General features: G+C 41.5%; 1 protein-coding gene across 6 annotated transcripts in view; it reads right to left on the bottom strand.

Annotated features, from left to right (window-relative positions):
* The window catches only part of GAN (gigaxonin), a 54,225-nt gene that overhangs the window by 8,274 nt on the left and 20,206 nt on the right, over window positions 1–25,745 (bottom strand). For 2 of the 6 annotated variants that reach the window (XR_011538022.1, XM_070612371.1), the window contains exons 1-9: window positions 18,759–18,967; window positions 18,049–18,163; window positions 15,354–15,704; window positions 13,732–13,949; window positions 13,396–13,517; window positions 9,857–9,969; window positions 8,762–8,911; window positions 7,759–7,895; window positions 7,375–7,503 (exon numbers count right to left, since the gene is read on the bottom strand). Coding sequence is in view for 4 of the 6 variants with exons in the window: in XM_070612371.1 (XP_070468472.1) it covers window positions 7,375–7,503; window positions 7,759–7,895; window positions 8,762–8,911; window positions 9,857–9,969; window positions 13,396–13,517; window positions 13,732–13,949; window positions 15,354–15,704; window positions 18,049–18,090 (1,262 nt within the window). In the remaining 2 variants the exon portion in view is untranslated. Of the gene's footprint in view, window positions 1–7,374; window positions 7,504–7,758; window positions 7,896–8,761; window positions 8,912–9,856; window positions 9,970–13,395; window positions 13,518–13,731; window positions 13,950–15,353; window positions 15,705–18,048; window positions 18,164–18,714; window positions 18,968–25,745 lie in introns of those variants that run through there. The other 4 variants (XR_011538023.1, XM_070612372.1, XM_070612370.1 and 1 more) reach the window with 4 other exon arrangements.

The raw sequence follows: 25,745 nt of genomic DNA, 5'->3' as shown, positions 1-25,745 counted from the left end.
AGAGTACCAAGGTCAGGAAAGAAAGGAAAGACTGCGGAACTGTCATAGATTCATGGAGACCAAAGAAACATAGCAACGAAGTGCAATGTTGGATCTTGGATGGAATCCTGGAGCAGACGGAGAAAAGCTATTAGGGGTCGAGCTGGTGAGACTGGAGTAAAGTCTGCAGTTTACTTAGTAATAGTGTGCCAACGTAAATATCCTGGTTTTGATATCTGCACTATAGCTATGTAGGATGTTAACATTAGGAGAAGCTGGGTGAAGGGCTTATGGGAACTCTATTTTAGCAACTTTCCTACAAATCCAAAATTATTTCAAAATATAAGGTTTTCTTGTTTTTTTTTGGTGAGGAAGACTGGCCCTGAGCTAGCATCTGCACCAGTCTTCCTCTATTTTGTATGTGGGATGCCGCCACAGCATGGCTTGATGAGCAGTGCGTAGGTCTGTGCCTAGGAGCCACACCTGCGAACCCTGGGCCACTGAAGTGCAGCACGTGAATTTAACGACTTGGCCACGGGGCCGGCTCCCAGTACAAGGTTTTTTTTTGGCTTCAAAAAACAAAACAAAACAATTAGACTCTGCTATGTAATAATGTTCACTCAAGGTAATCTGACCAATTTCCCTCTCATGGCTTAAAATACAGCCAGGTCATAGCAGTCCTCAGTCACACCTTGGAAATGTATCTAAACCCTTAAGAACTCCCGAGTCCAGGCTTGCTCGCATTTCTGGAGTGAACAGGTAGGCAGGCACTGTTCTTAGTATCTCTAACTCTCTGCCATGAAGTGTCCAAGAAGCCAATGGCTCAGATCTGAGCATCTCAACATTAGATACAAAGGTAAAATTATTTCACTAAGAACAGCACTCCTATTTCAATGAACACTCTCTCCCGATTGTTATAAGGTAGTAGCTTCCATGTCTTGAATTCCAAGAAATATGGAAGCAAAATGATTTGTCCAAGATAACATAACAACTCAGAAGAAAAGCTAATATACGCCGCCATATCTCTAAACGCCTTCACCTAACATTTGATTCTTCTAACATCTGAATGTTGACTGGTACCCAGCACTTTGGGGGGACTGGGAATACAGTGTGGCCACCGCCTCCAACATGCCTCTAATAAACAGGAAAAGGGAAACACCTAAGAGCTCCCACTGAAAAGTGAAAATGGGCACCTGAACAGGCCTTTGAAAGAGAGAGTGTGAAGATGTCAAACTACAATACTGGCTTATTCACATTTTATGTCTTCAGGGCTGAACATAAATAACTAAACTTCGACTCTTAAATTCTTCCCAGGTTCCGAACCGAACAATGCTGCTGAGTATCTGATGCCTCGCCTGCAGCTGAACCACACGCCCAAGATCAACCCCAGGAGAGAGGAACGCAACTCCGGCAAGCAAATCCATTAACGGGCCACGTGCGCTTACAAGAGTAACTGCGCTTCTAAACGAAGACACACATGATGAGACTATCTGTTGAAAAACACAACAGAATACAACGATATTTTGGAATAATTTTGTAGAGTTGAGAATTTAACGTAATGCCTTCCTGGAAAAATTAAACAAAGCTGAAGAAATTGGTCTATGTAGATGATCTATCAAATTTGGTCCAAAGCAGATCAATGATTCAGAGTTCCTGGGTTTCAGAAAAATAATCACAGGTGATCTATTTTATATAATGCTGAGGCTTCAAACGAAATCAACCTATACGAAAACTTACTTGGATCATGTCTTAGCTCCCTCTCATAAAAAGATATAAAAGGCATGTGATCTTGCATTTCTTTTTCTACCATTTATCACCCCATTGACCTTGGACAATTTAGCTAACCCAGTCTCTGTACCGTCATCTGTAAAGTGCGGATACCAGATGCCATCAACAACCTCAAATCATTGTTATTAGGATGAAATGAAATACCAATGCAAAGTACTTCACATAGTGTCTAGTACATAGCAGGCATCATAAAGGGGTAGTAATTTTTGTAATGGACAAGGCAATAGTATGCCTTTAGTTATAATGCTTTCAAACATGGGCTTATCAGGACTCGGAGGCCACAATGATGGTAACTCAGAATTAAGAGAATGCCCCTGAGAAGGAACCTTTGAAATACAGCATGGATCACAGCAGCAAGCTTCAGAGAGAGCGGAGTAGGAGGGAAAGACAGGCAAGGAGAGAAGGAGTGGAGGAGAGAGGGAGAAAGGGAGAGGGAGAAAGGGAGAGAGGGAGTGAGCTACAAAGAGGGGGGCAATCAACCAAGAGCAGAGAGAAGGAAAGGAAGAGCTTTAGTGAGGTGTCTGCATCTTGGGAGGAAGAAGCTCTTAACAAGCTGACCCTCCTGCAAGGAACAGTTGCAAACTCCGGACAAAATAAGGAAAACAACTGCCTGAGGGCTCTGCAGACCGAGTGAAAGCAGGCAGATTTGGGGAAGAAGCTGCTAGTTGAACTAGCATCCCACACAGAATTTTTCCATTCTTTGGTAGCTCTATCTGCAGGCAGCCGGAGGGCAGCACCTCTGGGTAGCTGAACCTCCTAGAGAAAACCCTGTCTTTCTTTCTGGCCACTGGAGTCAGTGTCTCGGAGCAACCGGGACTGCCAAATGTGCGGTGGTCTCAGAAAGATGAGACACAGAGAAGAACCCCTAAATGTATGAGTACCCACTCCTCTCAAGCCTGTGACTGACCCTGGAACCAGGCATGCTTGTACCTAAGGCTTCAAGGACTGATCGGAGGTTTGAGCTGCAGGTGTGACAGCCTGCAGTCTGAGTCTGCCCAAGTCCAGTGCCTGCTGAAACTCTCCGAGCAACACTCTGAAGCAGTAAGAGACTGCAGGGCCCCAACGACGTGCCACTCACCATGTCCAGGATGCAATCCAGAATTACTCAACAAAAAAAAGAGCCAGAAAAATGAGAACCCATTCTCAAGGGAATAAACAATCAACAGACGCCAACTCTGAGATGACTCAGATGCTGGGATTATCTATCAGGCTGGGACTTGAACGCAGCAGCTACCATAACTAAGCTCAGTAAGGGACAGGAAAAGACGCTTGTGAGGAAAAGATAGGAGATTTCAGCAGAGAAATGAAAAAACCTAAAATTCTACCTGAAGAAGCTAGGGTAGAAAGAGCAAAATAAACCCAAAGTAAGTAAAAGGAAGGAAACAATATAGATAAGAGCAGAAACCAATGAAACAGAAAACACACAATGGAGAAAAGCAACGACAGCTGGTTCTTTGAAAGGATGAACGCAGCGGCGGCTTTGTCAACAGAGGGCGCTGGAGGGACTGCACGGCTGGGCAGGGGAAAGGGCCTCTCTCTTGGGGTCGGCATGATTTTTTTCTTCCTCCTACCACAATGCTGCCTCCAGGGAGCAGGAGACCCAGAGGTGCTCACCCTCAGCGAGGTCCTCTGCCATCAGCTGGCAGCTTCCCGCACCCCAGGGCTCTGCTGAGCTGTGGGCCACAGCACGCCCTCCTCCACTGAGGTGCATCCCAGCCTTGCAGGGCGGGGAGGACTCCTCCCAGCCTGCTCCTTCTAAGGGTACCTTCTCTCAGCCCCAAAGGCAGTAGCGGCACTTCCTACACCAGCTATTTCTGCATTCATTAGAGTCTTCTTTCACCCATTGGCAGGTAACCCCCTCTTTCTAGTTAATGATTATGTAGGTTAAATTTCCCCCGTTCAGATCATTGGTGTGGATTCTGTCTCTTGACTGGACCATGACTGAACCATTTGTCAGGAGTGGGGTTCATCTTCCATCCTCGTGTTCACATGTCTTACAAAGGCATCTGTAGTATTTGCTACTCCCTAAGCATCAGATCCAAACAGGATAATGTAATGGGATAGAGCAACACGATGTTTTAACGGACCATCAGGATCATGAGAATCTCTGCAAACATATTATGGCAGGTGGCGGAACTGACACAGCCCTGAGGCGAGACTGTGCAGGAGTACTGTGGGCCCTGCCAGGTGAAAGCAAACTGCTTCTGGTGGTCCTTGCGAATTGGTAGGAAGGAAAAGCAGCAGCTACATCAACAGCTGCATACCAAGGTCAGGGATTCTGTTGCATAAAAATACAACATTTGCATAAAGATACTACATCTGGGACTGAATCTGCGATCAGTGTAAACACCTAATTAAGTTTATGAAAGTACAGTTATTTTCCAAACTTCACCTGAACTTTCCACTTTTTCTAAGTGAATTAAGGGAGCATATGATAGGTAGCTCCACTCTCGCATTTCCAAGTCTCTGAGGGCGGCACTAACTTCCGCACGTTCCTCAGGCATGCAGTGTTGCTTCTAGTTTGCTCTCTCAGTAGGAAGGGAGAGTTCCGGGGACTCCCACTTAGCCTTTCCTACCATAATGGCCTCCAACCCATGGATCAGAGAACATGTGGATTCTGCCAGTTGTCAAGTATGTCTATTCAATTATACATTCAGGGATCAAAAGATGAAACTGACAGATCTTGACTTCAAAGAACAGTTAACATGATTTATCCACAAAAATGAAAGGGGAGGCATCAAGGCTGAGCAAATGCACAGAGGCAGAACACAGGATGGTTATAAGAAGTGAGCTGAAGTACAGGACACGCGAAAGGAAGGAACTGAAAGAAGCTGAAAATCTTTCTTAGTCTCAGATCATGGAGGAGTCCCAGTGGGAGGCTAAATACTATTATCTTTATTTGGTACCCAATGGGGGAACACAAAGAATGCTCAGCAGGAGTGTGAAATGATCCAAGCCACACTAATCTTTCAAAAGCACAGGTAAGTGAAATGTATTAGAAGACTGGTGAGGAAGACTAATGACACTGACATAGCAAAGAGCGAGGGCACTGGGGTTGTTGCAGAGAACAGAAGGGGGGTGAGTGCGAAAGATATTACAGAGTTTAAAAAAAGAAGATACGACCTGGCGACGGATGAGGTGTGAGGCACAAGACAGAACCAAAGACGACCTTTTTTGAGTCTGGATGACTGGCAGGATGGTGGTATTCGTAAAAGAACAGGACACAGGAACCGAGACAGAGATGCTGTCATTCTGAATATATTAAGTTGTTACTACGATTTGTGTGTCTTATGGCAATTTCTTTGCTTTCCTTCAAACAGTTTTGTTTTTAGTTAGAAACATAGAAAATAATAAGATATGGCATTTTTCCAGGAAAGTTTTAACCTAAAAATAGGGAACAAAGGCAGGAAAGACACGAGATTACTTAAAAACAATAAACGGTCTCCAATCTAATACAGATTGCTCATCTGGCAACAGTTTCCAGAGTATGCCAATAACACATACTTGGAAGCATCTGTTCTTGTAAGAAACAAAAATATGTTATCGTTGTTCTATAGTTATTTACGGGAAAGTCTATATTTTTAAGGCAATATAGTGCAGTGGCTGAAACGGTGGACTCTGGCGCCAGAGTGCCCGAGTTCAAATTCCAGCTCTGCTGCCTGCTACCTGTGTGTCTCTGGGCGCTTTACTCAACCTCTCTGTGTTTTGGTTTCCTCATAAGAAAAACAGGAATAAATAGAGTAGCATTATGTCAGAGGGTTGTTTTGAAGACTGGATGAGTTGAGTGAGTGAATGTATGGCCTTTAGTGTTCCGTGTGTGTTTAGCGTTACCTAAACAAGTAAGAATCTACATATTATATTGACAAGAGAAATTAAGCTTTCTTCATTCTGTGTATGAACTAACATTGGAGAGCTCAGAAACAGGGAAACTAATGACACAGGAATTGCATTTGGAAGTGCTCTTAAAGAGCTCGGAAGGAGCAACTGTTTAACAATTATGAACTGAAAGCAAGTAACAGACTTACATCTAAAGCTTATCAACTATAAATATGAAACGACCTGATGGAAATACAAAGGTTCAACAATATACAGCATATCAAGGGCAGACTGAGAAACGTTACAGACAGATTTAAGTTCTGTACAACAAAAATAGGGACAGAAAATGGCAAAAACCATAAGGAACCTTGACAGCAGTGAGAGAGTTGCAGCTTTCCAGCTCGCACTGTCTAAACAGTAATTCGGTTATTATGAAAAAGGCTTATATCAATATTTTATCAGAAACCAAACACGCTGAGCACTGCTGGTTAATGAGGTTGGGCAGACGGTCTGGAGGTTCCGCCGGGCAGGAAATTAATGTACTACTTCACATCGCAGACAGTTAGCCCTCACCGTAAAACATTAAGGAGAGAAGTGTAGAAAAGTCTTTGAAATTCTGCCCTCTGCCCCCACCATAGCAAACATTCTCTAAATTGCTCTCACACTTTGTCTCATGAATTTTCCTAAGATAGTCTATCCCCGTAAGTGAAGGGAAAAAAACGGGCTATGTAAATATTCTAAATGTAAAATACATTAAAAGTTAGGTAATATTTATATGTATTTCTAAAACGTTGGTAACTGCTCATTGTTTGCCCTACTCTAAAATAATATGAAATTAAACATTACATTATGGCACCCCCTTCTGGCAACATGACTGAAATACTATCACAAGATTAATTTTGGCATGGCTGTTTCCCTGCAGGATTTGAACAGCTTACTGCAATAAAAATCCTGTTTAGTGGTTACAACAATAAAACGTGTGAGGGAAGGGAAGACAGGGAGGGTGGAAGGATGCTACTGACTCCACAGGACAAATATGGCAGCCTGTCAGATGGCTTACGAATATCTGCCACCACACTCCATCCATGCAATCAGCATCTTATTGAGCGTCTAATACAGGCCAGGTACCATGCTAGAAGCTGGCATCCAAAGTTGACCGAGCTGGACCTTGCCCTGAAGGAGATTATGACTAACAGAATCTAAGAGGGAAAGACGCACAGATGTTATGGGATCACAGACTGAGGAACCTAAGTCACACTGGGAGACAGGAGAAGGCTTTCTCTAGGTGGTGACAATAAGGAGAGTTTTCAAAGAGGTCAATTTAACTGGATAAACATGGGAAGGGAAATTTTAGGCAAAAAGGAATAGTACAAAAGCACAGGGTGAGATAATCTTAACATGTTTTGGAGGGAAAAAGTCACTCAGTGGGACTCAAGTGAAGCGTCAGAGTTGAACTGAGTGGGAAGAGCAGACAAACGCCGTATCACAGAAGGCCATATACGCTACGTTAGGAGTTAACCTTTCTCCCAGAAGCCAAAGGGAGTCAGTGAATGATTTTAAGCAACTAAGTGTCAAGGTCTGATCTACATTTTAGAAACATTTTTCTACGGCTTTAATTACCCATACTTCTGAAGTCACTGAATAACTATCTAGTATGCAGTAGCCATACCTCCTAAACAGATGACATGATTCAGTGAAGAGATTGGAAAACGTAACTGAGCAAAGCTAAAACATGACTCTCAGAGCCTAAAGCAGCAGCCGCAGAAGCTCCCTGAAGCCACTCGTCATCACCTTTTAAACTCATCATGGTAGAATTCTGACTTGCAGGTCACCATCTCACCACCCTGGATGTCCTCGCGACTTCGCACTCCCCCAAACACGTAGAGCTCCATGGCGACTCCGCAGGCGACAGCGCCAAACCTGCAAGGCCACACAGAGCAGAGTGGGTGCTGGGCTTACGGCTCGTGGCCCAAATACTGACTTCCTCTCCCGCTTCTCCGAGCTCTGCGACATTCAATGTTGCATGAATACGTGCGTCTTCCTTTCTCAGAAAATGGATTATTCATTTAACTTTACACAAATTCAATGCTAAGTCAAACAAAAGACTAGCGTGAAAGAAAGGAAGGCAAAAGCCAGGTGCAGGGAGGCTGTGAGGCCCACACCGCGTGCCCTCACCTTCTCTCCTTCAGGGGGCAGATAGCAGTCCACTGCTGGGTCCTCGGGTCATAACATTCCACAGATTCAAAAAGTTTTCCATATGATCCTCCGCCCATGGCGTAGATTTTCTTTTTCATAGCTGCATAGCAGCCGATCTGAAAGGAGAGAGCAACAGTGGGGGAGGCAACATTGATTATTAAAGTTAGACGAATAAATATTAACTTGTCTAGAAATCACTGTAAGATATTTAAACTATGGTGCTTTCCAAAATTACAACAAGGCTTTTAACAATAAGAAAAGCAAGGTAATATATGTACTGTTAATCCTTGGAAAAGGGTTAACTCCATCTAACAGCATTTCCCTAAGTGAGATAAGTAAATAAACCATAATTTTTAAAGGAGCTTTCCAGTCTCTCTAATCTTTCACCACTACTTGAAGATCCCAAGATGCAGATTCCACGGAGCAAGATGTCACTCAATTCCTGCCCCGAATACTTCAGCTGAAGGGCAGAGACAGTGAGAGAACCTACTAGGAGTAAAGGTCTACCCACAGCACTGCACAAAGCTTTGGCTTCCTGATGAGCCCCTGCCAGCATCAGGGACGTAAATAAAGACAGACTGCTTTAAACAGCCAAGGGGAACCATCTGCTTTCACTCTACTCAGTAAGCAATGTCATTCTTTACCTGTCAGTTCATGTTTCTCCCCAATCCTGCACGAGGAGTAAGAAAACAGGTTTGGAAGATCTGGTTGCTTCCTAGGTTAGTACACTCACGAGGAGTTTATCAGGTGTGGGCCCTGGGCACAGCGGTGCCACGCAGAGCCCACCGTCAGGGTGAACTCTCACACACTCCATCTCTTGTCTTGGTGTGGGGTGGTGACAGTGAAGGCAAGCTACCTACAGAGCTAGGATCCTACAACGTTACTTCTTTTAACACTGTCAAATGTCTTAAAAGGCATACATAGGAAATGAAGAAACATTAACTTTAAAATCCAATTTGTAATCACAAGATACAGTTCTCACCTTTCTAACCATGGTCAAATCAGGTTGCTTTGTCCAGGTTTTAGAATAGATATCATAACACTCCATGGAAATGAGTTCTTTTTCACCATCCTCTCCTCCTAAAATGTACAGCATCCCGTCTATCTCCACAATTCCAAAATTATGCCTTGCCTGCAAAGACATCAATGATCTTTATATACAAAACGCCAACTACCATATTGAAAGCTGCTATTTATACATTTAATAAAAATGACAGACATCATTATATTTCAGAGTCCCAGCAAAGAAGTGCCAGGCTCAAAACCAGCTCTCTCAAATATCTCAGATTTCCCTAGCAATTCACTCTTCTGTCACAAAAGACAGAGAACACAAGTCCAGGAATTTCTTAGAACAGGGGAATTACACGCAAGGTGAATTCACTGGCAGAATTGTTACTTTTTACTCACAATAGCTCACAACAAGAAACATAACTATTACTTTCTGGCTCAATAAAATTATGTGTGGTTAACAATGGGCTATGATTAAGCGTTTCTAAGTTGATGTATGAGAGACAAGAACCACAGCAACAGGACTGCCTGTTGGCTGGAGAGGCAGCGGGCAGGACAGGTTTGTGCTAAGGCCACCTGGAGTGACAGAAGCCTGAGGTATTTCATATTCACTCGTCGACAAGTTCTTCCTTAGTGCCCCCTCTGTGCTCAGCACTATTCTAGCACTGCACAAAGAGCGCTGAACAAACAGACAGAAAAAGTCCCCTGCCGTCAAAGAGTTTGTGTGAACAATTTAAAAATACCTAGTAGGTGAGAAGGTGCTACATGGAATGAAGAGAAAGAAAGCAGGGGAGGAGACAGGAGAGTTGAGGGGCCAGAGGGAAGGCCTTACTGACATGGAAAAACACTGAAGGAAGCAAGCAGCAGCCACGGGGTGTCTGGCAAAGGCCCCGAGGCAAGAGCATTCCTAGAAGGTCTGAGAAACTTCGAGGTCAGATTGAGCAGGGGGACGGCACAGAGGAGAGCTAGGAGGGTTGCAACTTCCTTTCGTATACTCAAACGCAAAACAGACAGTAATGATAAAGGGAAAAAAGAAACACGGCACACAAATGAAACAAGCATGTCTCACCTCGTTCATAGGTGGCAATGCAGTCCACGTATTTGCGTCTGGGTCATACTTCTCTCCTGAGCTCAGGGTCTGCTTATTTTCATCTTGGCCCCCAAATACAAACAAAAATCCTTCTGAAAAGATCAAAGGAGACACGCAAGAAAGTTGAAACTTACGTCTTCGACACCCACCTCCTGCTAAATACAAATGCCATAGTTGTAGGGATTGCGTGTGGAGAAACCTTCTCTGACAACAACAATGGCTTCGAGATCTTTATCACATTTCATTTGCTCCTTGGTGACAGAGCCAAATCTGTGAGTCACCCTGACCATTTTACTGCACTTAGTACCTTTGAGTGGACTCCCACTATCCTACAGCGTAAAAGGAAGAGTGACACCACCTACTCGGTCACCAAGCAACTCCGGGTTATCTCAGGTCACCTACTCTGTTCCCCAGCCTCTATGACTCTCACACAGCTTCTGAACCACAGCCCACATCTGTTCATTCAAGACCCCAGGAGCACTCAGATCTGGGTGCACTGTGCATTCAAAACAGGATCTCAGAGTAATTGTTGAACTTCCTATTTCGGGTAATGGTGAATTAGGTTATTCTAGCAACTCTAATGCAAAACATAGCTAAACTGGTGGATAAAACATTTTTAAAATAAAATAATCCTCTTAAGAGAAAAGCCAACGAGACAATATGGCAAAACGGAAAGGAAAAGTGGACCTAGAGAGGTTAGCACACACAGAAACCATTTTGCTTTGAGGACTTTTACCAATCTGGGAAAATTTCAACCTTTTAATGGCTTGGAGGGGATGAGAAAGACAGAAATCTAAATCCCAGGGCCACAGAGAATGTGGCTTCTGGCAGGAGAATCTCTCCAGAGTTCCAACTCACAGGACGAAGCCAACCTGAACCAGAAACCAATTTAAATCTCCTTGCTCACTGAGGAAATCTCAAGATTTGAATTTGATTTACAGCAATTCCAAATTAGTAGTGTTTTCAGGCAACTGGCAAAAACAAATGCCAAACTTCCACGGAAGAAAGTACCTTTACCTAAGCTTTAGATTCTAACACGCTAAGATTTTAAAGCATCAAATTATTCCTACAAATAATTTTTAACAAAATGATTAGCACTCAGCCAAAGATTCTCAGGTATACTAAGAAACTAGATTCTGAAGAAGAACCAGCAGAAGCAGACAAGAGGAAGCAGTCTTTCAAAGATTTCAAATTTCAAATAGTGGATACTCAGAAAGACAATAAAACAACAATGCCTACTGTGTTTAAAAAATAAAAGACAAATTTGAAGATAACTCTTGGAACAGGGGACTACAGAAGTGACATAGCAGATGTGAAAAAAGTTTAAAGAGAATTTACAGAAATTTAAAAAAACAGAGATAAAATAAAAAATTCAATGGATGGACTTAATGGCAGATGCATCGCAGTTAAAGAGAGAATTCAATAAATGGAAGATAAATCAAAAGAAATCATAAACGTGGCAACATGGAGAGGCAAAAAGATGGAAAAACAAAACAAAACAAAAAGAAGGGAGGAGGCAGAGGATGGAGTAGAAAGTCTAGACACGCTTAATCTGACTTCCAAAAGCAGAGAGAGAGAGGAGAAGAGAGCAGAGGCAATATCTGAAGATGTAACAAATAAAATTTTCCTGATGAGATGAAAGGCAAAGGCACAGAATCAAGATGCCCAACAATCCCCAAATATGGTAAAATTTCAAACAAAATGTACACCTAAGCACAGTACAGTGAAATGGCAGAAAAACAAAGACAGAGAGAAAAACTTAAATACAGCCCAGAGAAAGGACAGATTTTTAGACTGAAAACTGACTTAATGACAATGAAAACCAGAAGTCCGTGAAAAGACATTGCCAATGCGCTGAAAAATAACAGACACCAACCTACAATTCTATACCCAGAAAAAATATCCCTTAAGAATGCAAGCAAAATAATGACATTTTCAGACAAACAAATATAAGAGTTTGCTACCAGAAGACCCAGATTAAAGAAAATTCAAAAGGATGAACTTCAGAGAGAAAGAAAATTATCCTAGACAGGTCTGAGGAGTAAGAAGGAAGAAAAAATAAAGTAAGTAGTAAATACATGGGTAAAACTAAACTACCTATAGATATACATATAAAACAGATTAATAAAACAAATGTATATGTATATATGTAAATATTTATTTATAAATAATCATGTATTTAACACTGTACGACTGTGGAACATAAAAAATAGAGTATAAATGTATGATTAACGTCAGGCTTTCATTAACTTAATATCAGCTGTGGTTTATAAGGTAACCTTCAAAGAAATACAAACAAAAAATAAAACTTCTAAACTGGTAGAGAGGCAAAAATTCAATGACAAAAAATTCAATCACTTAAAAAAAAGGCAAGAAAAGAAGAAATGCAGAACAGGCTGGATAAACAGGAACTGCTCATTTCACAACTTCAGTCAACACAACTGGACACAATTCCTCTCTCAACGTTCAGAGTTTCTGAAATGCCAACCCCTCTAGGAAATCTTTGAAAATTAGTGATATAGGAGCCTTTGTGGCAGGTGTGCATGTGTGAAAATTATGAATAAGTGTACATAGTATGGGAGGGAAACTTGAGGAAGCTAATTCTGAGAAGACGGAACAAGGAAATGAGACGCACATCCTGTTGGCTGCACCATTCCATCCAGCTGTTTATTATTGACAATAACTTCAAAAATCTTGGAGCCCATAAAATGGTTCCATTTCTATCCTATAGTATAGCTTTAGACATTTCTACAACGTGGTGCGGGATAGTGTGGTACAGCTTTCAAGACTTTTAAGGTAATGTTAGTGGGCAAGCAGAGACCATTCAATAAGGATTCCAGGAGGGGTGCTGACTAGAATTAAGTGACATGGTATTTGTGGGGTGAATCCAGAAAGGCAGGTCCAAGGTGACGAGAAAGACAGCAAACAGCGGTAGGGCAGCGAGTGCAACCTTTCCTTTCCTATCAACTCCTTGAGTGAGAGCGTTTAACGACGGGGAGCTGTTTTCAAACTTGTGGAGGTCAAGTAAACCACAGTTTCTGCAGTAAAATAACCTTATGCCATTGCTAATGTAAGTAATATTTTCTAGTCTCATATGAAATTTTTTTACATGACACTTTCATTTCTCATATAATTACATATTGTAATTCTAAACTGCATGAATTCCAAAGATGCAAAGATCACGGCTCAAAGAACTTCTGTGTTCCAGGTATGGTGACACAGCTAACCGGTGCTAGGAGTCACTGCATTTTGCTCTTCTATCAGTGAAGTCCTCGAGTACTATGCTCCTCTACTAAAGTCTTAAAAATAGCTACGTATTAAAGATTTGGGAACAATAATGACTGACAGAAGACATTCTTCTCTTCATCAGTGTCTTGAAAGCTAGAGCTACACTGAAAATGTCATCATAAAGAGATAATAAAATCATATCTTTAAAAGGTTTTGAGTCATTCTGTACAACTCTGAAATTACACATTACTTGATCTCGTGTTTAAGTAAAATTTACCACAGAATGGTACCTGCTGAGAGCACTCCGTGGTTAATTCTTGGCATGCTTAAAGGGGCCAGTTCAATCCAAAGCTGCCTATTAGGGTCATAAAGAGGGCACATACATCGCATCGCTGCTGTCGGTTTCCGTGAGCTAAGGAAATAAATAATTGATTAGCAGTTAACGTGTTTTATATAGTTCTGCTTATAATATCTATGATTGGTTTTACTGCTCTACGGAATGTTTCAAGCATTTAAAAAATCTAGTGTTATCATGCTTAGATACTGAAAAATATTATGAATTCTTGTTCACATGGGAATATCCCTTCCCATTTACCACCTCCCCAATAACTCACACCCCTACTTACACTCTTTCCTCTCCACCCACAGTCACGATGCACTCGGAGTAACCCCGCGGTTTGAAGTTTGCCAGCATTGCCTCCCCTTGCTGTGGCTGGCTGAGCGGAATGTTGCTGCACTCCTTGACAATCTCTCGTACTAAGGGCTCGTTCAGCATCTGCTCCCGCAAGTAGCTGGAGTCTAACCCTGAAACCCAGAGCGCGGACACAACATCCTTCATGTGGGCCTGCAGGGGGCGACAGGATGGGGAGAAACAAGGGAGAACGCGACACACAGTGTTTAGAAAATACATTTTCCAACTTAAGGAAAACTAAAATTGTAACAGAAAAGCCAAAGTTCAAAAAAATCCTCTGAGTACTATATCATCATTTCTTCAGTCATTGTTGTTAAAAACCATCTAACACGTACAATATGAATGATACACTTTTCACGCTCAGTCATTAAATTTGAACGAACTGACTGCAGCACTCAACATTCATGAGGGGAAATTCTTTAATGACTAGTTTCTCTTGGTTTTGAAATAGTCATTTTAAAGCATACTCTTCTATATCCCACATTATAAAAGCCAACAGTCTTTACACACAGAGTTCAGATTAACCAAAGACGAAGAACTGCCTCTTGTTTCCCCAGCAACCTCATCACTTTAAGAAGAAAATCAGGGAGAAGCTGCTGACGGAGGTCTCAGTGAATGCAGCAAGCTGGAAACCCTGCTATCTCCTTTCCTAATTTACCAACGAGTGTGGAAAACAGAATGCTAACTGGACTAACTAGGCTGAGACCTGTTGCTAAACAGATGTACCCACAGGTCTGCAGAATTTAAACAGTGCAAGGTAATCATTAAAACATAAGTCAACAGTTATCAAGAACAATGAACAATGCAGTTGTACATTTTGAAAACTACTCTAAAGTCTGATATATTTCTAATTTTGAATACAGTAATTGAGGCTAGTCTTTAATTTATAAATACTGGATTTAAAGCCCTGTGATTGTGCTCCCTCCCGCAATGTATTAAGAGTTTAATTCTAAAGCCTGGTGTTCTCTAAGACCGTTCCTGCCCAGGCTGTCACTCCCAGAACGTTCCCACCTGGAACAGCACTGTCGCAAAACCTCCAGAGTGCTCTCCTGCTTTCTCCCTGAGTGCTGTCAATCATCCCAGGGAGAGCTCGCACCAGAAGCTCCTGAGGCCCACAGCCCTCCCCTCGGCCAGAGCTCACCCTGATGGCTGCATCAGGCCCCCTGTAGGAGCCGGCCCAGCAGCGTAGGAGGGACGGATGCTGAAAGAGAGAGTAGGGACTCTGCATTTCTATCATCTGCAACTTACGCTCGAAATGCATTTTCCCATTAAAAACAACGTACGAAGGATATTATGTTCCTTACAAATACTAATATTTTCTTTGCTATATTATGAGTTAAGGCGGGCTTTTGCAGACTGGTCTGAAAAACCAACTCCCGCTTTCATGATCCTATGGGAAGATGCTTCACAGGTATCTTTTAGATCACAACTTTCTAAGTCTTTCAAGTTGAAGGAGAAAGATAAAACATCCGTAATTTGGATCAAAAATAAATAAATAAATAAAAGGAAAGAGGTAAGGAAAACGTAAAGCGAGGCCCGGTGATAAACTACAGGTACCTTTCTTATTTCTGTGTCATGTGCTATCCATCGAATGACTGCTTCAAAGACGTATCTTTCATTGCCAACATTTAACTTCTCAAGAGAAATCACTTCTTTAAGCTTTTGTGGACTCAGTTCTAGGAACTCTTCTGTGCTGCTGACGTCTCGGAAATGAGTCTCCAGGTACTCCGTGGCGAGGTAATGGACGTGGTGCAGGCAGTAATGCAGGGCAAAGTCTCGGATCCCGATGCAGTTCTCAGCAGCGATACAGCCTTCTAGAAACTCACAGCACAGAGTCTTAAGGTCCGTCAGCAGGAGCAGGTCTGCTGCCTGTACAACATCTTGGATTGTATCTTCGTTTAGCCGGATCTGCAAGAGTTCATAAATATTTTATATTTGAATGTATATATTTAAAACCCAAACCGCTAATCTATTAGGCTGAACCACATGAAAGGTCCACTTCTGTAGGTCAAAGATAAGTGAATACTGGAACTTCATATGGTTCAACCTAGGAGCTTTTTCCAAGAAGAGTTTGAGGACACCAAGGAACGTTCGAACAACATGTGCTGTGCGTGGCTGGTTAATTTTTCCCAGCACTTCACTGCTTTACCGACATTAACTATCAATAACCCTTCCAAGGTGAACGGTTCATGTTGCTCACTTCCACACTTAATTTACAGAAAAAGCTTGAATGACTGAAATGCTTAGGAAATGGGAAGTTCTGCCTACTATGGTGAACTGAAGGTGATCTTTTGAAACACTAGCACCGGAACTGACGATAGTCTCGCCTCCAAGTACATATACTTCACTCTCTTGCTAAACAGGATGCCAAACACGACAGACGCCCCTTGAGGAGAGGGAGCCTGAGGAGCCTCATCCCGAATCCCGAACTTCAGACTCAGTGCGATAGACACAATTCGGTCTCAAAGCTACTTTCTGGAATAAATCCCTAAGTTTTTCTTTCTTTTAATCATTATGAACATTTAATTTTCTGATTGATGCTTCTTCCTCTCCCCACATCACAGTTTTTCCATGCAACAGTAAGGCGATGTAAAGAAACAGGCCTCTAAAATACTGCCACAGTCACAAGTGGTCCAGACTCTCCCCAAGAATGGGTACTTGTCCTCCACTCAGAAGAGTGAAGGAGAGGCTTCCGAGTAGAGCACAGTCAAGAAACGTTTTACCAAGTTTCATGCCACAGATACCAAAAAAATGTGTAGTTGCCAATTACCTTAGAAACTGAGCAACAAAACCGTGGAAAGAGGTGTGTCTAGTAAGCCACAAGTAAGGAGAGATTTCCCATTCAGATGACACATTATCAGCCACACACAGTGGATAGCTATAGACTATTCAAATACAGGTGTGTGAACAAATACTAAATTCCATCTCGATAAAACTAAACTGCCACAATCAGGAGTTTGTTATAACTTACGATGCAACTATGGTCTTTAAACCATAATTAATTGAAATTGGGAACAGAACACAGAAGCTGATCTGTAAATAAGGTTTCAAGTTTCACATCCAAGCCTGAACATGAATATGCTCCTGCTGGCTCACAACTTGTTATCACTGCTGCTGAATCTATCTTAGAAGTTAGACAATGGGTTGGTCTTGAGCCTGGTTTTGTGATGCTACAGAGAATCTCCAGTATTTTAAGGGGTGTCTCAAAATTAATCTAAATTCATGTTTTTAAAAGTCATACACATACATGGAACCTTACATCCACATACCCACCACCTAATGTTTAGAGAAAAGAGATATGATGAAATTAAACCAAACAGTTCAAAAAGGATGACAAACACTGAACTTGACTCTGGACAGAATGAATATATTTAGAGGAAGTAAGCACTACACTCAAAATACTTAGGAACCACGTAGGAGACACAGCCCTTAAGAAAAGGAAAGTAAAAGTAAAGTAAGATGAAGAAGGAACAAAGGAGAGAGCAGGAAACAAGCTCTTAGAAAGAGACAAGACAAAATGCATTCTCACGTAACCAAATGTAGGAGAGTCTAACGTCTTCCTGTTAAAACAACCAGCCCCGGTTCACACCTCAGAGCCTTCTTAAGAGTCCTTTAAATCACATAATAGGAGGTGGGGGTCAGAGGAGGGCAAAGAAAAAGAACGAAGTCTAATCACTTACTGCCTTCTTCCTGGGTTTCACTAAATCCCCAGAAATGTAAGCGGGTACAGAGGGTAAAGAGAAAGCAGAAAGAAAGAATGGGGGTGGAACAGGGATGTTGGTCCCACTGCGGCCACAGGACCAAGGCATCATGAATATGATGCAGGTGCCTGTCATTTGTCTGAATCTGGAACTCTGTATTTCTACAAAATAAGTGCCACCACCCAAGGAAACTCCCATTCCCATGCAATGGAGACAGAACGAGTTCCCCAACAGTGTGGGTTCAAAGCAAGACTGGAATCAAGATTTAAAACAAAAAGACAGCAGTGAAGGGAGCATCTGGTGTTCTTCACCTCTCGCGCTGGAAAGCGGAGCTCAGAAGGGTAAAAACAGAAGGTGGGGCTGGGTAGGGTCTTCCTCAGTCTGCTTTTCTTTTCTTGGGTGCCAGTACCAGTAGGAGATACTAGTCAAGCACACAATGACAGAAGATGGAGATGACAGGGATACTTGGTCACAGAATGGATGAAAGGAGACCCTCACCCTGAGCTTGAGAAGCCTCTACTTAGTCCTCCTTCCTTTGTGTCTCATCATACCTGCCCACTGAAGATGTAATCCAGGATCTCTCTCATAACCATTACCGATATCCCTTCAAGTTCAATCTTATAGGTTGATCCATCATCTTTTGGAGGATTATAGTATAACTTTGTCCTAAGAAAGGGAAAAAAATGTAAAATTTCTATGAAAGAACAGAAATAGCTATAAATATCTATGCACTAAATATTCTATAAAGTATATGACACTCAACAGTATATGAACCCCACCTAGAAAACCTGGTTTGTTGACTTTAGATCAATACATTTTTTATAACTTTCAACTACAAAACATTTGTTCCAGGTTTCAAACAAAACAGACAAAGAACAAGATCCATGTGAGCAAGGAACTTTACTTCACCTTGGGAACCCAGCCCCTTTCAGCTCATTTTTTTATGTATTTAATTAACTAGTTATATTCAATAATGTAACAAGGACCCCACAAATCTACCAACCCAAACAAAAAACTAGGACCTTGACAATAACCTGCTTCTAACCAACCATCCTCCCCATCAACTCCCATCTGAAGTAACTATTATCCAAAATCCTATGTTCAATTTTCCCTTGCTTCTTTTTTATTATTGTATCCATGAAATATATATAATACATAAAATACATAAATTTATTATTCACTGATAAATATATATTTAATTTAAAGTTGTTTTTAACTTTATAGAAGTATTTCATGCTGTCTGTAATCTTTTGGGAGTTACTTTTTTCACTTAGTATTATATTGCTAAGAGCCATTCACACTGCTGCATGTCACACTGGTTCTTTTGTTCTTTCTGCTGTATAATATTCTACTGTCCTGTTGATGGGCCTCTGGGCTGTTTCCAGGTCTTTGATATTGTGGACAGTACTGCTATGACTATTCCTGTCTATGTCTCCTTTTGTACTACATAAAAGAATTTCTCTTGGGTGTACTCCTGGGAGCGGAATGCTCAATTATTCTCCTAAGTCACTGGAGAATAATTCCAGTTTACAGCCTCATGTAATATGTGTAAGAGAAGCCATGGACCCACAGACTAAACATTTGAATCGGTCACACTTCCTAAGTTCTGCCAATTGAATGAGTGAAACATGGTCTCTCGTTGCGGCTGTGACCTGCATTTTCCTCATTATTCAGGTGCTGAACATCTCTTCATGTCTGTGCCCACATGTGTTTCCTCTTCTGTGAAACACACGTTCAGTTCAAGTCTTTTGTTAATTGTTTTATTGAGTTATTGTCCTCCTCGTATTGAGGTGTAGGAGTTCTTTATTATGTTCTTGATATTAATCTTTTGGTAGACTTGGCACTTTTTTTTAAGGTGATGAACAACTTGAAGAATAGTTTTTCATAGTCAATGTCTTTTTGTGTTTTGTTTAAGAACTGTATCTTACCCAAGGTTTAAAAGATATTCCTAGTTTAGCAAGGAGGAAAGCTAAGACACAACCTAAATTGCACTTAAAACCCCCTGCAAAGGCTCGGAATTGGTAGCAGGAGAAAGCTATGGAAGGAGGGTGAAAGATGAGCTAAAAACAGAAGAACGGATTGGCAGACTCTTAAGAAACAGTTGAATTCCCAGATCCTCCTTCTGCATATATACATAACTCCACCGCAGTTAGTAAGGCTCTCCTCAACTCCAGTGGAGGACAAGTGATTTATATTCTGAGGAGTATAAAACCGATAGTGGGTGTCTCTGGACAGGGGGATATCAGGCACACTGAGGGTGGGTGTCCTCCACCAAAACCTGAGTCAAGAGAGTTGTACCCACTGAATGCCGAGACCATCAGTCTTTTTTCTCAATTCTGCTCCTAAAATGCTGACACCAGACACATATCCTCCAGACAAGAAACTGGAAGACTCTTCTGGAGGATCAGCCCAGAAAGGAAGATCTAAAGATATGGACATAGACCTGCCCCAGGACAATGACCCATTGATCGCACAACAGTGACACCCACAGTCAAGAAGCCCAAGCTACCAGCTCTGAGCTGCCAGGACGTTTTGGAGCAGGACTTCTAAAATTCCTCATGTCACAGCACACGTAGAAATATCATATTACTCTAGGGAAAACAGATGATGTTATGTGTAGGCCAGAGGTGGACAGGGCGCCCCGGCCTCCCCAGATCCTGCCCAGCCACTCTGAGGGCTGACACCATCATTATCTTCACATAACTGCAACGCTTTTTGCACACTGGTTAAGAAATTCTGCTTTAGAGCCCCACTCTTAAAATTGAGCAAACAGGACTCAACAGACGTCTGAGAAAGAAATGACAGAACCAAAACCAACAGAGAAAAGGCAACTTGAGGAAGTAAAGAATACGCAAGGGAGAAGTTCAAGAAGATAACACGTCTCATTAACATTCCCAGAGAGAAAAGAGGACGCTGTGCTCATGAAACAAGAATAGGATGCTATAAAAAGGAACATTCAGAGAACAACAAAAAAATTTTAATGACTGAAAAAAAATTTTTTTTTATGTAAAGTCAAAATAAAACCTGAAGAAATCTCCTAGAAAAGAGAGCAGAAAGACAAAGGCAGAAAATAGAAGAGACAAGTTAAGAAAATTGGAAGATCAGTCTAGAAGACTGAACATCTGGAAAATAGGAATGCCCATGCAAAAAAGAGACTGCTACCAAGAAGTGCTCATAACAATGGGTGGAAACAGCCCCTTTCCAAGGCACAGCCTCGTAATACTTCAGAATACTGGAAACACAAAACATTCTTACAAGCTTCCAGAAAGAAAAACAGGTTACACACAAAGGAATCAGAATGGCTTCATACTTCTAAATGGAAGTTAAACAGCAGTGGGGAAATGACTTCAAAATTCTGAAGGAAAATCATTTCCAACCCAGGTGTTTATAACCAGCCAAACTACCAATCGAATGTCAGAACAGAAGAGAGTGACATTTTCAGCTATATACGGTCTCAAAACAATTTACCTTCCATGCACTCTTTCTCAGAACACTGTTGGAAAACACGCCCCAACAAACAAGGGAGTACATCAAGAAAGAGAAGACTCTGGATCCTGAAAAGACATGATCCAACAGAGGAAAGAAGTGAAGGGGATGGAGGGAATGGTGAAAGATGATCCTAGGAGGACAGCTACGTCCCAGCAGAAGGAAGCCAGTCCATTCTGGTGCCAGCAGGAGGCCTTGGGGGACCTTTAAGAACGTGAAATTGGTGGAATAGATAACATATCTGAAGGCACAAAGAGGATATTTGGGCAACTGCGTCTCCTCCTTATATCTCATATCTGCTGTTCCTGCCTCTATAGTTTCTACGGAACTAACAGTTCGAGTCAAAAGGTATTTCATTTCTGCTTGCTGCACCTTAGGGTGTCTATCTGCCTGACACTTTCATTAAAAGTGAAGAAAAAAATTCCAGTCAATTCTTAATCAAGAGAGAAAAACAGTATAAGTGGCAAGAGTAACACCTAAATTGTTGATATTTGGCTCTGAAATGCATCATATACTCTTTTTGGCAGTGGACATGTCTTCCAGGAATGTTTCGCTTAGGATGTTAGGACTTTCTGTATTTTTCAGTCACTGTGCTGGTTATTAATGTCTGGACCCTCAGATCCAAATTCACCCATTTTGTATGCTCACAAAAATGGATCTGAGCCTTTTAAATAATGTTCCTTCATCAACTGGCAAGATGTTAAGCTTTTCAGTAGAAGGTGCTGGAAACACACTGCAGGAGGAAAGAGTTCTGTTCCTGCTCCTGGTCTATCAGTTTGTTAGGCTCCTACAGTGCAGCCTGCTTTCTGGCATCATGCACCTGCAGTGCACAGCTGCCAGCAGCCCCTGTAGTTTTCCCGGGACCTCTTTCAAGCAGTTCTGTAGCAGAGTGTTTCTGGTGAGACACCTCCCCATCAACAGCTTTCCTAGGCACTTTAGAGGACAGATTTCCGGCAAGTTCCAGAGGGCCAATTTCAAGTAAGTTCCACCAGTGTGGCTCTCTGTCACTCAGTGAGCCATGACTGCACCTGTCCAAGAAAATCTGAATCTCAGCCCTGGGGGTGGTGACTGCTCTTTATATCAGCTATTCCTGTATTTCTTAGAGTTTTCGTTACTTCTTACCAGCCAATCCCTCTTTACTCCAATCTCCTGTTGTAGTCAATAATTCTTTATATTAGACTTGTCCAAATCACTGTGGAACCAGTCTTTCTCCTGTCTGGACCCAGACTAAGTTGCTAACCTATTTAAAGGTGGAAGCTCCAAAATGTGTTCAGATAGAGGAGCCTCAACCTAGAATTAGACTTGTTCTTATTCTAAAGTAATCCACATTCGAACAAGAGCTGGCATGCCAGTGGGTGGGCTGTGGACAGCGGCAGGAGGAAGCCTGGGCTGATGGGGAAAGAGGTTACAAGGAGACCTTCCACTGTTGCCCCTTTTTATTTTTCAACCACGTGACTGGATTCTTTTTTTTTTTTTTTTTAAGATGGCCACACTGTCATATATTTTCACAATGAAAAAAGATCCTTTTTGGGGCTGGCCCCGTGACCGAGTGGTTAAGTTTGCATGCTCCGCTGCAGGCGGCCCAGTGTTTCGTTGGTTCGAATCCTGGGCGCGGACATGGCACTGCTCATCAAGCCACGCTGAGGCAGCGTCCCACATGCCACAACTAGAATATACAACTATGTACTGGGGGGCTTTGGGGAGAAAAAGGAAAAAAATAAAATCTTTTTTAAAAAAAAGATCCTTTTTAAAGAGTATAGTTTTCTTTCAGCAGGTGGCAGAGTACAGACAATGGCTAAAAAGACAGAAAAAAAGGCTTCTTTAAATAGGAGCATTGACCATTTCAGATGTCTTTAAAACTGATCCTTTTTAAAGCCCAGAAAAATGAACTATCGTACTGTCAAAATCCCTAAAGATTCTAAGGGTAAATTACAAAACTTTATGTTAATTATGGTTTAATTTCAGATCCTTACACCTGCCCCAAACTCTCTTATCCTCCCATCCTGCTCTGATCTCTCCTAAGACTATCTGTGCACACTCAATTCCTACTCGTCTGCTAAAGACTAGTTTAAACGCCAGTTTCACAAAAAGTTTTCTATATCCCTCCATCCTGCCCCAGGCTGCAACTCCATCCTCACCTCCATGCGGGTAGAAATAATTTCTTCTGTTATAAATTTCCCCAGTACTTAATACTACAGGTTCATCAAGTTCTGTCTTTTATTGCGGCATTTAAGTGCATATCCCATTTTACTAACCTCTAAGTTCCTTGAGGCCAGAGTCCTCTTCATCACTGTAAACCTACAATCTAGCTTGGCAGTTTACAAAGAATAGATGTTCAATAATTATTTGTAAAATAAGTTTTTGAATTGATAGTACTCTTTTAAATATTTGAAGTGCTATCACCTGAGACTTATCCTGCATGACCTCAGATACAGTGAAGCAGAACTGGAATCAACAGGAGAAAGAATTTTCTAATAATTTCATCTATCCAATGCTGAAAGGATGAAGCACAGGGCTTCTCAAACTTGAATGTTCATACAAGTCATCTGGGGATCTTGTCAAATGCAGGTTCCAATTCAGAAGGTTTAGGGTGGGCCTGAGTTTCTGCATTTGTAACAAGCTCTCAGACGCAGATGTTGCTGGTCTCCAGACCACTCTGAGTAGCAAAGGGTTAATCAGTGCTTCTCAAATCATCCGTGGTGTGTTTTTGTATTTCTAATCCATCCCAGAGGAGTGTTTTGTAAAATATAATAAAAATGTAATGGAGATATAATGTACAACACGATGACTATAGTTAATAATACCATATTGCCTATTGAAAGTTGTTAAGAGAGTAGATCTTACAGGAAGAAAACTTTTGTAACTATGCATGATGACAGATAACTAGACACTGCAGTGATCAATTCACTATATATACAAATATTAAATCATTATGTTGTACACTTGAAACGAATGTAATATCATATGTCAATCATACCTCAATTAAAAAATGAGTTACTAGAAAAATGAAATAAAAAGACATATAAAATACAGGCCCCAATTATTTTATCATTCGACTCAACAGACATAAAATTACTCGGTCAAATTGTTACAAGAGTTTCTAAACTCTTACTCTTAATGTGCGCACTTATATTATTGTGGACAGCTCAGCAGATGACGTCTTACTTAGCAGGCTGGATGACCCTCCGTCTGCCAAGAATCTAGTGAAAGTGGTCTCTAGTCCCTTCCAGTCTTAGACAGTAAGACTCATGCAATCCACTGTGCAACAGTCTTGCTTCATGGCCTTGTCATTCAGTTACCTCCTTCTCTCCTCTCTTGGACAGTAACCATCCCTTTCTCATGGAGTAACCTCCTCTTACACTTGTCTTCTCCCTTTCTGTCTTCATTTTTTCCCCAACTAAATCTCCCTATATCTTTATATAGATATATCCAGATTTATGTCCCATTCTGTTTCGCATTTCTTTCCTTCAGTAAATACGCTAATTTTTCCAATATCTACCAACGAACAGTCCTTCTCACTCCTCTGGACCAACACATTTTCTCCATAGCTTTCCCTTTTCTACCTAGAATTTTGTCTTGCACATCGTTTCTATCTCCTCTGCCACAAATAACTGAGGATTCAATGAACTGGTCTGAATGAGTTAATGAATTATAAAAAAAGAAAAAAGCTAAGCTAAAGGGTTAACAACTGATAGTTTCGTTTCTGAAGTTCGCCCATACAGAACAGAAGGTAAAGTGACTGTCCTTTTCCAGCTCTCCATCTCCGCCCCAGGAAGTTGGAGGGTCATACGTAAATTTACTGGAAGTCACAACATCCTTGTTTTTATAATTATGTGATGTCAATTTACAAACTCTCTCCTAGAAGATGCAGTAGTCTTAAAATATCACTTTGAGAATCTCATAACACTCTTTGAAAAAACTACAAGTAACTGGGAGTATTATAAAATTGGGCCTCAGGTGCTCAGATATAAATATGCACGGCTGTCACATTCTTCCTCAGTTTCCTGTTTCTAGGGCAAGACATTTCCCCTCTCTGCCCGTCTTCTCATTTGTAAATAGAGGAGGTAAAACAAGGTGACTTGAGAGCTCTCCCATCCCTGAACGTTTCTGGACTACACCAGAGAAGCAGCTGCACAGACACTCTGCAGACATAGCCCTGGAGACTCGCGCTCTCGAGTCTGCGAGGATAAAGTCCAGCCACCTCACCCAGTTATCTAGATTTACAACACGCCTGCCGCAGAGGATGCAGTGTAAGTTTATTTTCCCTCCAATCACCTATCCTCTGGGCAAGCATTTATTTTCTGTTCTCTTAAAGTTGAACAGAAGTGAAACGAAATCAATTTTTCTTTTTCTGACAACACTGAAAAGAGGTTTTATAAGAAAAAAGTTGTTAGCTGCTAGCTAATAAAGCAGCTGGTATTATTCCAAGTTTTACATCCATGAAAAAGGTCTACAACTTTTAAATAAGTAAAATAGAGCCAAAGTAACCTGTTAGTTATAGACAGTCCTCTTCTTACTGGCTTCCAGATGCTGAAAAAGTTCCACGTGTCTAAACGCCATAACAAACAGATAACAAACCGACCCAGACAATCAGGCCAGGTCCTCCTCTTCCAAGATTCATTTTAGACATCACTGAATGGAATTTGATGTGACAGTGACAGAGAATAAGTCTAAGTGACTTTTCTTCCCCTCTGATGCAAAAGCTCGTCTCCAATAAAAGCAAGGAAACATAAATAGAAGGCAAGCGAATGTAACGTTCAAG

The sequence above is a fragment of the Equus przewalskii genome, chromosome 3, assembly GCF_037783145.1.
Source record: "Equus przewalskii isolate Varuska chromosome 3, EquPr2, whole genome shotgun sequence".
Classification (NCBI taxonomy): Eukaryota; Metazoa; Chordata; class Mammalia; order Perissodactyla; family Equidae; genus Equus; species Equus przewalskii.
The sequence above is the reverse complement of the archived record's forward strand: the minus strand, read 5'-3'. Positions and strand labels throughout refer to the sequence as shown.